We start from the raw sequence: 12,934 nt of genomic DNA on the forward strand, positions 1-12,934 counted from the left end.
CCCCGCGCTGACTCCTGCCGCGCCCCGACTGCTCCTCAGCTTGTGACTTTCTGTGACCTTGCCCCTATCCCCCCACCCCCCCCGATGTTTCTGGGAGTTCAGAGGGCGCTAGAAGGGCCTGGGTGAGTGCGTAGTGGTGGAAGTCCAGCGTTTGGGCTTGAGTCTGCACAGAGCTTGCTGCGCCTCCGGCGAGCCCTGCCTTCCGGGAGCTTGAAGCAGTTACCCACCCTGCTGTACCTCGCCTGGAGTACGGGCTGCCTTCTGCCACCCCCTGTTCCCCCACACTTTTGGAAATGATGCTCTGCCCTGCTCTTCTGAGGGTCGAGTACCTTAGTACCCGAAGTAATGACCTAAAGGGCAGAGAGGGCCGGTAGTCTGGAGGGGCTCATTTCCTGGGGCAACCGTGGCCTGACCTTTCCTAGCCCTGTCACCATGGACACATCAGGGACCTTTTTCAACTTTGTTTCCACCCCCTAAAATGGGAACATTATTTGGGAAGATTGCATGAGAGAATCTATATGTGAAAACACTTGATAAGTTGCTTTTAATTTTAAAGATTATTTATGCATACAAGAACTGATGTACAGGCCAGAGGTTGGGGGGGGGGGTGGTGGTGGTGAGAGGATTCACCAGACACAGAGTGGGGGAGCAGAATAGGTGGATCTACTGAAACACACTGCTGAGGGGAGCAGCGGGCGAGTCAGGAGAGGTCTGCTGCGCCATGCAGGTAGCTCCCTGGCCAGCTGGGGGATTGAACTCGTGCTGCAGAGGCTGCAGATTGCTTCATAGGTTGCATCTTAACCCCTTGCGCCACCAGGGAGGCCTGATTAGCTGCTTTATGATTAAAATTATTTCCATTATTACTGCTTTTTTACATGGTCTAGGCTTTGCACATTTCCAGTGGGTAAGATTGTTAGACCCCCCCACCCCTTCCCCAAAGTAAACCAATGTGTTTTAATTCAAAGTACTACTTTAGGCCTCCCTGGTAGCGCAGAGGGTTAAGTGTCTGCACTATGAAGCTATCCACAGCCACAGTTCCATCCAATGTCAGGGAGCTGACCCAATGGCACCGCAGACCTCTCCTGTCTCACCCACTGCTCCCCTCAGCAGTGTATCTCAGTAGATCTGCCTGTTCTGCTCCCCACTCTGCCTCTGGTGAATCCTCTCAACCCCCTTCCTCCCCTCCCCTGCACCTCTGGTCTACACCCCAGCTCTTGTGTGCATAAATAAGTCTTTTTTAGAAAAAGCAAAACACTACTTTACATAGTGGAGAATAATATCTTAAGGAACTGAACGGGAGGTCTAAAAGATATTTGGTAGAGCACTAATTTGAGAAGCATGAAAGTTTGAGGATAGTAGGTTCCTCAAAGCTGCTTTAGAGGAATCAGCTGATCTGGGTTAGACCTGGCCATTAACCTGAAGCCCCAGGCTGGGCACGGCGGTACCAGCTGGGCCTCCATTCATGGCTCTGCCCTTGGTTCCCTGACAGGACAGAGCGAGATGCCACCAGCTGGTCCAAGGAGAAGTTCCATGAGCTCCTGGTGGGCCTGGTGGTAGAGAATGAAGCTGGCCGCTGCGAGGTCAGTGAGCTCAAGCAGGTGGAAGGTGAGGCTTCCTGTAGCAGCCGCAAAGGAAAGCTGATTTTCTTCTATGAGTGGAACATCAAAATGGGCTGGAAAGGTAACGACTTGGAACGGGTAGAGCTGGGGGCAGTTTGGGGTGGAGTGGGTTGATTCACTTATTCAGTCACCCAACAAATATTTTCAGAAGCTCTGCAACTCTGAATTGGCATGGTAGTGCGGTGCTCTTCTCGCCCTGGGGAGGTCCTTTCTCACAGCACCTGGTGCTGCTTAGAGCCACTTAGCGCTCTTTGCTGAGCTTTTTCTACTGGGCATTTGGTGCACTAGAGTTTCTGGAGCACTTTTCCAGGTGGCTCCCTGCTGGCTTCTTCGGATCTTTGCCCTGAGTAAGAGCCCCTGTCTGCAACCTGTTATTGCAGACTCCATGTGTATTGTCTCCCTTCCCTGCTTTTTCTTTCCCGAGCACTGATAGTTTTATACTCTTTATGGTTAAACATTTTATTTTTCTGTTTTCCCCCTTTTGTCAGGGCAGGCAGGGACTTATAAAATCATCATCTTTATTGAGTTGTAATTCACATGCCATACAATGCACCCACTTAAAATGTACAAGTCAGTGGTTTTTGGTATCTGCAGAGTTGTGTCGCCACCGCTAACATCAGTTTTAGAATATTTTCATTGCTCTTCCAGCCTTTATTCATCAGTCCCAGGCAACCACTGATCTATTTTCTATCTCTAGGGTTTGCCTGTTCTGGCCATTTCATAGGAAGGAAATTACACAGTATGTGATTTTTTTTTTTTTTTTTTAAGAAATTTTGTTTTGTTTTTTGAATTTTATTTATTTTTTTTTTGCGTAGAACTTTGGTATATGCCAGAGGTGCAGGGGGTGAGAGGATTCACAAGAGACAGAGTGGGGAGAAGAACAGGCAGATCCACTCAAATACACTGCTGAGGGGAGCAGCAGGCAAGACAAGAGAGGTCTGCTACGCCATGTGGGTAGCTCCCTAGCCGGGGAACGAACTCAGGCTATAGTGGTGATAGTGCTGAGACTTAACCCATAGGCCACCAGGGAGGCCCCAGTATGTGATCTTCTGACTGGCTTCTTTCATTGAACCTTGTGTTTTCAGATTCACCCGTCTTGTAGCGTGATTCATTCTTTTTTATGTTGTATGATAGTCTTTCTGCACAGATATGGCACATTCTGTTTATTCATCAGTCAATGGACATTTGGGTGGTTTTCACTCTCTGGGTCTCATCATCAAGGATTGATTGATTTGTGTGTGTGTGTTGAATGAATTCACACAATGAATTCACACACACACACAAAAAAAAACTAATAGTATTAGGTGATGGATGTGTTAACTATTGTAATCATTTCCCAATATATACATACACAAATCATCACACCCTGTACCTCAAACTGTCATAATGTTATAAGTCAATTATATTTCAATTAAACTGGGAAAAAATGAAATGAGATGAAATTTTAATTGAAAAAAAAAAAAAAGTCCAGAATTTTGCTTCCTTCCACTGATGGGAGGAGACAGAGGAGACAGAACATTGTGTGTGTGTGTTGAATGAATTCATTTTACGTGTGTTGCCAAGGTCTTGGCTGGGTAGGCAGTATATGCTAAATAAGTAGTTCTGAAATAACCACAGAGGTGAAGATAAAAGAGAAAAGGAAGAGGAGGAGAGGACTGCTTCTAGGGAATCGTGCTCTTTTAACATTTGGGCCTCAACCCTGGAGTCAGCTCCTTTTGTGAGTTAGGGTTGGAGAGCTGCCCAATAAGCTGACCTTGGGACCTGGTGGCCACCTTGACAGCCAGGCTAGAGCCCAGGGAAGTGTCCAAGCATCAAAAGCAATTCACTCCTGCCTTGAAACACAACCTTCTGGTTAGGGGTTGCTCTCAGTTGCTCCTTCATTGACTGCTGCTGGCTGACTCCTGGTGGGGTCTGGCTTAAGTCCCCTTCTTATCTCACAGGACAGGGCTCTGAGGGCTCTCCAAGGAAGTTCATGGCTTCGTTCTCTTCCGTCTTCCTCACCTCAAAGCAACAATCAGCCCTTTGCAAGAGAAGACCAGCCATCGTCATGCAGCAGCCGGAGCACAGGCTGAGCAGGGCTAACCCTCAGTCTGTCTCCTCTAGAAGCGAGTCCCATAAGTGGAAGGAAGCAAAATTCTGGACTTTTTTTTTTTAATTAAAATTTCATTTCATTTCATTTTCCCCCAGTTTAATTGAAATAAAATCGACTTATAACATTATGACAGTTTGAGGTACGGGGTGTGATGATTTGTGTATGTATATATTGGGAAATAATTACAATAGTTAACACATCCATCACCTCATACTATTACAGTTTTGTGTGTGTGTGTGAAAACTTTTAATATCTACTTTCTTAGCAGCTTTGAAATAAACAATATAGTATTATTATTATTTTTTTTAAAGATTATTTATTTATTCATACAAGCACTGGGTACAGTCAGAAGTGCGGGAGGGCGAGAGAATTCACCAGAGCAGGGAGCAGAACGGACAGACTGACGAAATACACTGCTGAGGGGAGCAGCGGGCGGCAGGAGAGGGCGCCATGTGGGACCCTCCTCCGGTGGCCGGGGAGCAGCCGGGGATCGAACCGGCGCTTCAGAGGCTGCGGGCAGCTTTGCAACCCAGTGCTCAACTGCTGCGCCACCGGGAGGCCCAGCAATATAGTATTATTAACTACAGTCCCAGTGCTGTACATTAGACTCCCAGAACTTTCTCATTTTATACCTGAAATACACTGTTGAGGGGAGCAGTGGGTGAGTCGGGAGAGGTCTGCTGTGCTATATGGGCAGCTCCCTGGCCGGGGATCAAACTCATGCTGTTGTGGCTGCTGATAGCTTCAAAGTGCTGACACTTAATCCCTTGCGCCACCAGGGTGGCCCTGAATTTAACTTTTTTTTGGTTTTTTTTTTTTTAAGATTTATTTATTTATACAAGCACTGGGTACAGTCAGAAGTGCGGGAGGGTGAGAGAATTCACCAGAGCCAGAGCGGGGAGCAGAGCAGGCAGAAGGACCGAAGTACACTGCTGAGGGGAGCAGCGGGCGGCAGGAGAGGTCTGCACGCCATGTGGGACCCTCCTCCGGTGGCCGGGGAGCAGCCGGGGATTGAACTGGCGCTGCAGAGGCTGCGGGCAGCTTCGCAACCCAGCGCTCAACCGCTGCGCCACCAGGGGAGGCCCTTTTTAGGTATTTTTATTCTGCAAATGAGTGAAACCATCAGAAATCTCTCTTTCACTTTTTGAACTGAATTCACTCAACATAATCACCTCAGGATCTGTTCATTTTGTGCCAAATATCACTGTTTCATCTTTCTTCACAGCTCTGTAATATTCCCTTGACTATATACTTCACAGTTTCTCTGTCCATTCATTTGTTGAAGGGCATTTGCTTTGGTTCCATGATTTGACAATTGTAAATAGTGCTGTTATGTACAGAGGTGTAGATAGATCTCTTTGTATTGGATTTCTTGTGTTATTTGGGTAAATACCTAATAGCAGTATTGATGAGTCAAACAGAGTTTCCACTTTTATTTTCTTGAGATCTCCATACTCCGTTCAACAGGGGCTCTACCAGCTTGCATTATGACCAACTGTTGAAGAGAGCTCCTTTTTCACTGCAACCTTGCCAGCGCTTGTTAATTGTGTTCTTTTTTATATGGGCCATTCTCACAGGGGTGAGGTGGTACCTCACTGTTTTTTTTAATTTGCGTTTCTCTTATAATAAGTAATGTTAAACATTTTTTCATATGTGTATAGGCCATAGGCCAAATGTGTTTATTTATTTATTTTTAAAGATTTATTCATTTATGCATACAAGAACTGGGGTACAGGCCAGAAGCATGGGGGGGAGGGGTGGTGAGAGGATTCACCAGAGACAGAGTAGGGACCAGAACAGGCAGATTGACTGAAATACACTGCTGAGGGGAGTTGCGGGCGAGTCAGGAGAGGTCTGCTGCGCCATGTGGGTAGCTCCCTGGCCGGCGATTGAACTTGTGCTGCAGTGGTTGTGGATAGAGTCATAGGTTGTGTTTTAACCCCTTGCACCACCAGGGAGGTCTGGAGAAGTGTCTGTTTAGATCCTTTGCACATTTTTAAAATTGGATCATTTGTTTCTTTGTTGTTGGATTGTGTAAGTACTTTGTCATTTTTGGAGGTTAACCTCATGTCAGACATATCATATGCAAATGTTTGTTCCCATTCTGTAGATTACCTTTTTTTTTTTAAAAGATTTATTTTATTTATACAAGAGCCGGGGTACAGGCCAGACACGCGGGAGGGTGAGTGAATTCTCCAGAGACAGAGCTGGGAACAGAACAGGCAGACTGACGAAATACTGCTGAGGGGAGCAACAGGCGAGACAGGAGAGGTCTGCTTGCCATATGGGTTGCTCTGAGGCTGGTGGGAATCGAACTGGCACTGCAGAAGCTGCAGACAGCTTCACAGCGCTGCGCTCAACAGCCTGCGCCACCAGGGAGGCCCCTGCCTTTTTGCTTTCATGATGTTTTATTTAATATAGTCCCACTTGTTTATTTTTACTTTTATTTTCCTTGCTATTGGAGTTGTATTCCCAAAGATATCTTTGTAGCAGACATCCTTTCTTTCAAGTACTTTGTTTTAATTTCTGATGTCCAAATTTTTAATCCGTTTTGAGTGAATGTTCGTCTATGGTGTTAAATATGGGTCTTGCTTTTTTTTTTTTTGCCAATGGCTATGTGTGTTTCCCAGCACATTTATTAAAAAGGCTGCCTTTTCTCCACTATATGGCTGTTGTTCTTCTATCAAAAATTTGTTGTTTGGGTCTCCCCTGGTGGCGCAGGCGGTTGAGCGCAGCACTGTGAAGCTGTCCACAGCCTCTGCAGTGCGGGTTCAATCCCAGCTGGCGAGGGTCCCACATGGCGCAGCAGACCTTTCCTGTCGTGCCCGCTGCTCCCCTCGACAGTGTATTTCATCAGTCTGCCTGTTCTGTTCCCACTCTGTCTCTGGTGAATCCTCTCACCACCACCCCCCTCCCCACCGCGCATCTGGTGCGGAATAAATAAATAAATAAATAAATAATCCTAAAAAAAAATTAGTTGTTTGTATTTATATGGATTTATCTCTGGGCTTCCCATTCTGTTCCATTAGTCTGAGTTTCTGTTTTTGTTGCAGTGTCATACTATTTTGTTTTTTTATTTTATTTTATTTTTTTTATAGAGGCATGTTATTTATTTATTTGTTTGTTTGTTTGTTTTTGTTTATACATGCACTGGGTACAGTCAGAAGCGGGGGAGGGTGAGAGAATTCACCAGAGCCAGAGCGGAGAGCAGAGCAGGCAGAAGGACCGAAGTACACTGCTGAGGGGAGCAGCGGGCGGCAGGAGAGGTCTGCGCACCATGTGGGACCCTCCTCTGGTGGCCGGGGAGCAGCCGGGGATCGAACTGGCGCTGCAGAGGCCGGGCAGCTTCGCAACCCAGCGCTCAACCGCTGCGCCACAGGGGAGGCCCATACTATTTTGATTACGGTTGCTGGGTAATATTGTTTGAAGTTAGGATGTGTGATGACTCCATTTTTTTTTTTTTTCTTTTCTCCCAGGATTGTTTCGGCTGTTCAATTTATATGGTCCCATATAAATTTGATAATTGTTCTGTTTTCTTTAAAAAAAAGTCATTGGTGTTTTAATAGGTATTGCATTAAATCTGTAAATTGCTTCTAGTAATATGGCCATTTTAATGATGTTAATTCTTCCTATCCATGAGCACAAGATAACTTTCCATTTCTTTGTGTCTTCTTTTACTTCAGTAGCGTTTCATAGTTTTCATTGTACAGATTCTTTACCGCCTTTGTTAAGTTTATTCCCAGGTATTTAATTCTTTTTTTTTTTTTTTTTTTAAGATTTATTTATTTATTTATACAAGCACTGGGTACAGTCAGAAACGCGGGAGGGTGAGAGGATTCACCAGAGTCAGAGCAGGGAACTGAACAGGCAGACTGACGAAATACACTGCTGAGTGGAGCAAAGGGCGCAGCAAGAGAGGTCTGTTGTGCCATGAGGGACCTTGGCCTGCGGCTGGGGATCGAACCGGCGCTGCAGAGGCTGTGGGCAGCTTCGTAGCCCAGCGCTCAACCACTGCGCCACCAGGGGAGGCCCAGGTATTTAATTCTTTTTGATGTGATTGTAAAAGGAACTGTATTGCTTATTTCCCTTTCTTCTGGTACATTGTTTGCATAAAGAAATGCCACTGATTCTTGTGTATTAATTTTGTCACTTTATTAATTTATTATTTCTAAAAGTTTCATTTTAGAATATTTTGGATTCCCTAAGTGTATTAGTGTATTATCTGCAAATAGTGACAGTTTCACTTCTTTCCCCATTTGGATTCCTTTAATGACCTTTTCTTACCTAATTGCTTCATTAGGACTTTCAGGACTATGTTGAATAACAGTAGTGATCGTGGGCATCCCTGTCTTGTTCCTGATCTCAGTGGAAATTCTTTCAGCTTTTCACCATTGAGTATGATATTTGCTATGAGTTTTTCAGATAAGGCTTTTTTGGTGTTTAGATAGGTTCCATTTATTCCCATTTGTTGGGGGTTTTTATCATAGGTGGATGTTGGTGTTTTCAAATGCTTTTTTGGTATCTAAAGAGATGATCAAGTGATTTTTGTCTTTCTTTTTATTTATCTGATGGATGACATTTATTTGCACATGTTGAATGAGACTTGCATCCCTCTGATGAAACCTACTTGATTATGATGGATGATTCTCTTGATATGTTGCAGTATTTGGCTTGCTAGGATTTTATTAAGAATTTTTGCATCTGTATTAATCAGAGGTATTGGTCTTTAATTTTCTTTTGGTACTATCTTTGTTTGGTTTTGGGATCAGGGTACTAGATTGTCTCCCTCTTTGATTTTTTTTTTTTTTTAAATGTTTTTTTTTAAAGATTTATTTATTTATTTATACAAGCACTGGGTACAGTCAGAAGCGTGGGAGGGTGAGAGAATTCACCAGAGCCAGAGCAGGGAGCAGAAGAGGCAGAAGGACCGAAGTACACTGCTGAGGGGAGCAGCGGGCAGCAGGAGAGGTCTGCGTGCCATGTGGGACCCTCACCCTGCGGCTGGGGATCGAACTGGTGCTGCAGAGGCTGCGGGCAGCTTCGCAACCCAGCGCTCAACCGCTGTGCCACCGGGGAGGCCCACCCTCTTTGATTTTTTTAAGATTTATTTATTTATACAAGAACTGGGGTACAGGCCAGAGGTGCGGGAGGGCGAGAGGATTCACCAGAAACAGAGTAGGGAGCAGAACAGTCAGATGGACCGAAAATACTGCTGAGGGGAGCAGCAGGCGAGACAGGAGAGGTCTGCCACACCATGTGGGTATTTCCCTGGCTGGTCAGGAATGGAACTCATGCTGCAGAGTCTGCTGACAGCTTCACAACACTGTGCTCAACCTGCTGCACCACAGGGGAGGCCACCTCTTTGATATTTTTTTTTTATGCAAAGTGTAAGTAAGATGGGTATTAGATCTTCTTTATAGATTTGGTAGAACTCAGTGGTGAAACCATCTGGTCCTGGGCTTTTATTCTTGGGGAACCTTTTTAATAGTCTTTCAGTTTCAGTGCTTGTGATTAGACGATTTAAGCTGTCTGTTTCAGGGCCTCCCTGGTGGCCCTAGGGCTTAAGTCTCAGTGCTATCACCACAAGGGCCTGAATTCAAACCCTGCCAGGGATCTAACCTACATATAGCTACAGAAGACTTCTTCAGTCTTGCCCGCTGTTCCCCTTAGCAGTGTATTTCAGTAAATCTGCCTGTTTTGCTCCCCATTCTCTCTCTGGTGAATCCTCTCACCCCCCACACCTTTGGCCTACACCCCAACTCTTTACACAAAAATAAAATAAATAAAATCCTTAAAAAAAAAAAACAGGGCCTCCCCTGGTGGCGCAGTGGTTGAGCGCTGGGCTGCGAAGCTGCCCGCGGCCTCTGAAGCGCCTGTTCGATCCCCGGCCACCCGGCGAGGGTCCCACATGGCGCGCAGGCCTCTCCTGCCGCCCGCTGCTCCCCTCAGCAGTGTACTTCGGTCCTTCTGCCTGCTCTGCTCCCCGCTCTGGCTCTGGTGAATTCTCTCACCCTCCTGCACTTCTGACTGTACCCAGAATAAAATAAAATAAATAATAAAAAATAAATAAATAAATCTTTAAAAAAAAAACAAAAACAAACCTATTTCATCCTGGTTCAATCTTGGGAGTTTACATTAGTCTAAGAATTTGTCCAGTTTGTGTAGAGACTTTTTTTTAAAAAAAGATTCATTTATTTATGCATACAAGAACTGGGGTACAGAACAGAGGTGTAGGGGGTGAGAGGATTCACTAGAGATAGAGCAAGGAACAGAACAGGCGGACTGACTGAAATACACTGCTGAGGGGAGCAGCGGGCGAGACAGGAGAGGTCTGCTGTGCCATGTGGGTAGCTCCCTGGCTGGGGATCGAATTCGTGCTGCAGTGGCTGCCAATAGCTTCATAGTGCCCAGACTTAACCCTTTGTGCCACCAGGGAGGCCCGCCATCGGAATCTTAATACACATTGTATGAAATGTATGGAAGGTGCCAAGTGGTGTGGACGTTTTAGCATTTTCTTTTAAATCATGGACTCCATTTATTTGTGTTTTCAGTTTCCTTCATTTCATCAGTGCCTTATGATTATCAATGCACAAATTTTTTACCTCCTTGGTTAAATTTATTATTCTTTTACTGTACTTGATGTTATTGTAAATGAGATTGTTTATTTCTTTCATAGTTTATTGTTACTGCATAAAACTCAAGTGATTTTAGTATGTTCATTTTCTATCCTGAAACTTTATTGAATTTGTTAGTTCCAACATTTTTTTTGTTTTGTCTTTAGGGTATATAAGGGATGTCATCTGCATACAGAACAGTTTCACTTCTTCCTATAAATTTGGGTGTCTTATTTTTTTTTTTTGCCTGATGGCTCTGGCTAGGACTGCCAATATGATGAATAGGAGTAGAGAGAGTGGCACCCTTGTCTTTTTCTTGACCTCAGAGCAAAAGCTTCCAGTCTTTTCTCTCTTGAGTATAATGTTAGCACTGGGCTTGTAATTTGCCTTACATTTTTTTTTTCCTGAAAAGATTTTATTTATGCATATGGCAGGAGATTAGTCTTTCTTGGCAGCCGCCTTCCTCATCACAATCAGGACCTTGCTCAGCAACTCTTTCTTCCTCTTGGCGCAGATGTATGTCCCCACCCCTTTCTTTTTTTTTTTTTAAATAAAGATTTATTTACTTATGCATACAAGAACTGGGGTATAGGCCAGAGGTGTGGGGAGGGGGTGAAAGGATTCACCAGAGACAGACTGGGGAACAGAACAAGCAGACTGACTGAAACACACTGCTGAGGGGAGCAGCGGGCGATACAGGAGAGGTCTGCTGCGCCATGTGGGTTAGCTCCTCAGCTGGGGATCCAACTCAGGCCATTTGGGTGATAGTACTGGGCCTTAACCCCTAGGCCATCAAGGAAACCTATGTGGTATTAATGGAGATGTCTTCTCTTTCATTTGTAATTTTGTTTGGGTCTTTTTTTTAATTGAAGTTTGTCAAATTTATTTCTTTTTAAAGAAAATATATCTAGTTTTATTAATCATTTCTATTGTTTTCCTTGCTCTCTTATTTCTCCTCTGTTTTTTTTTCTTAAATTGAGATCTGACTAACATTTGAAATGTACAACATAATGATTTCATATTTGTAAAATATGATGAAATGATATGGTGAAATGATCATAGTAAGTCATTAATATCCATCGTTATACATAGTTACACATTTTTCTTATTATTATGAGAACTTTTAAGATCTACTTTCTTAACTTTAAATATACGAAACAGTATTATTACCTATTGTCAACATGTTGTATATCCCTGTGACTGACTGACTGTATTTCTGGGAGTTTGTATCTTTTAACCCCTTGTTCTAGTTCATCTTTTACGCCAGCTCCCAACCCTTGCCTTTGGCAATTACCAATCTGTTCTTTGTATTGATGAGCCTGGGTGGTTTTTTTGTTTTTGTTTTTTTAAGATTCTCCATGTAGGTGAGAGCCCGTATTTGTCTTTCTCTATTTGACTTATTTCATTTAGCATAACATCTTCAGGGTCTATCCATGTTGTTGCAATGGCAATGTTTCCTTCTTTTTATGGCAGTTATGCCATTTCATGTGTATGTATCATTTCATGTTGCATATTATAGAGATATATTCTGAGAAATGTGTCATGAGAGGATTTTGTTATTGTGTGAATGTCATAGAGTATAATTACACAAGCCTAGATGATTCAGCCTAGTATGCACCTGGGCTACATGGTCCAGTCTGTTGGGACCACTGGCATCTGTGCAGTCTGGCATTAACACTCGGCAGCACATGGCTGTAGAGCTCGTGCCTCCTTTATCCATTCATCCATGCAGAGATACTTAGGCTGTTTCCAAGTCTTGACTGTTGTAAATAATGCTGCAAAAAAATAGCAGTGTAGAGACCTTTTCAAATAGCTTTCTTTTCCTTTAGTTTAATATCCAGACCTGGAATTGCTGGATTATATAATTCTATTTTTTTTTGTTTTTATTTTGAGGACCCTCTGTATTTTCTGTAGTGCCTGCACCAATTTAGATCCCACTAACAGTGCATAAGGGTATGAGTTTCCTTTCCTCCACATCCTCACCAACACTTGTTATTTCTTGTATTTTTGATATTAAACCTTCTACAGGTGTAAGGTTGTCATTTTGATTTGCATTTCCCTGATGATTGGTTATGTGGAACTTCTTTATATGTCGTCTTTGGAAGAATGTGTATTCAGATTCTCTGCCCTTTTTTAATTGTATTGGGTTATTTATTTTATTTGTTTTTTTGCTATTGGGTTATATGAGGTCTGTATATATTTTGGATAATAACCCATCATCAGATATGTGATTTAGAAATATTTTCTACCATTCGGCAAGTTGCCTTTTTCATTTTGCTGATGGTTTGATGTAGTCCCACTTGTTTACTTTTGCTGTCAAATTCAAATAAGCATCTTGAAGACTGATGTCAAGGAACTTACTGTTTCTGTAAAGTTAGATCTTTTCAGGTCTTATGTTCATGTCTTTAATTCATTTTGAGTTAATTTTTGTATATGATGTAAGGTAGTATTCCACTTTCTTTTGCTAGTGATTGTTTGCTAGTGACTTGCTAGTTTTCCCAACATGACTGAAGATACTGCCTTTTCCTCACAGTATATTCTTTTTCTTTTTTTTTTAAGATTTATTTTATTTATATAAGAACTGGGGTACAGGCCAGATGTGTGGGAGG

General features: G+C 43.4%; 1 protein-coding gene across 1 annotated transcript in view; it reads left to right on the forward strand.

The window, feature by feature from the left end:
* Positions 1–12,934, forward strand: part of LOC119258981 (activator of 90 kDa heat shock protein ATPase homolog 2-like) — a 34,969-nt gene continuing 22,035 nt past the window's right edge. The window contains exons 1-2 of the mRNA XM_037527456.2: positions 1–122; positions 1,490–1,680. Coding sequence (XP_037383353.1) covers positions 85–122; positions 1,490–1,680 — 229 coding nt within the window. The 5' untranslated portion in view covers positions 1–84. The remainder of the gene's footprint in view (positions 123–1,489; positions 1,681–12,934) is intronic.

Source organism: Talpa occidentalis, unplaced genomic scaffold (genome assembly GCF_014898055.3).
Source record: "Talpa occidentalis isolate TD23 unplaced genomic scaffold, MPIMG_talOcc4v2.1 talOcc4.5, whole genome shotgun sequence".
In the NCBI taxonomy this organism is placed as follows: domain Eukaryota; kingdom Metazoa; phylum Chordata; class Mammalia; order Eulipotyphla; family Talpidae; genus Talpa; species Talpa occidentalis.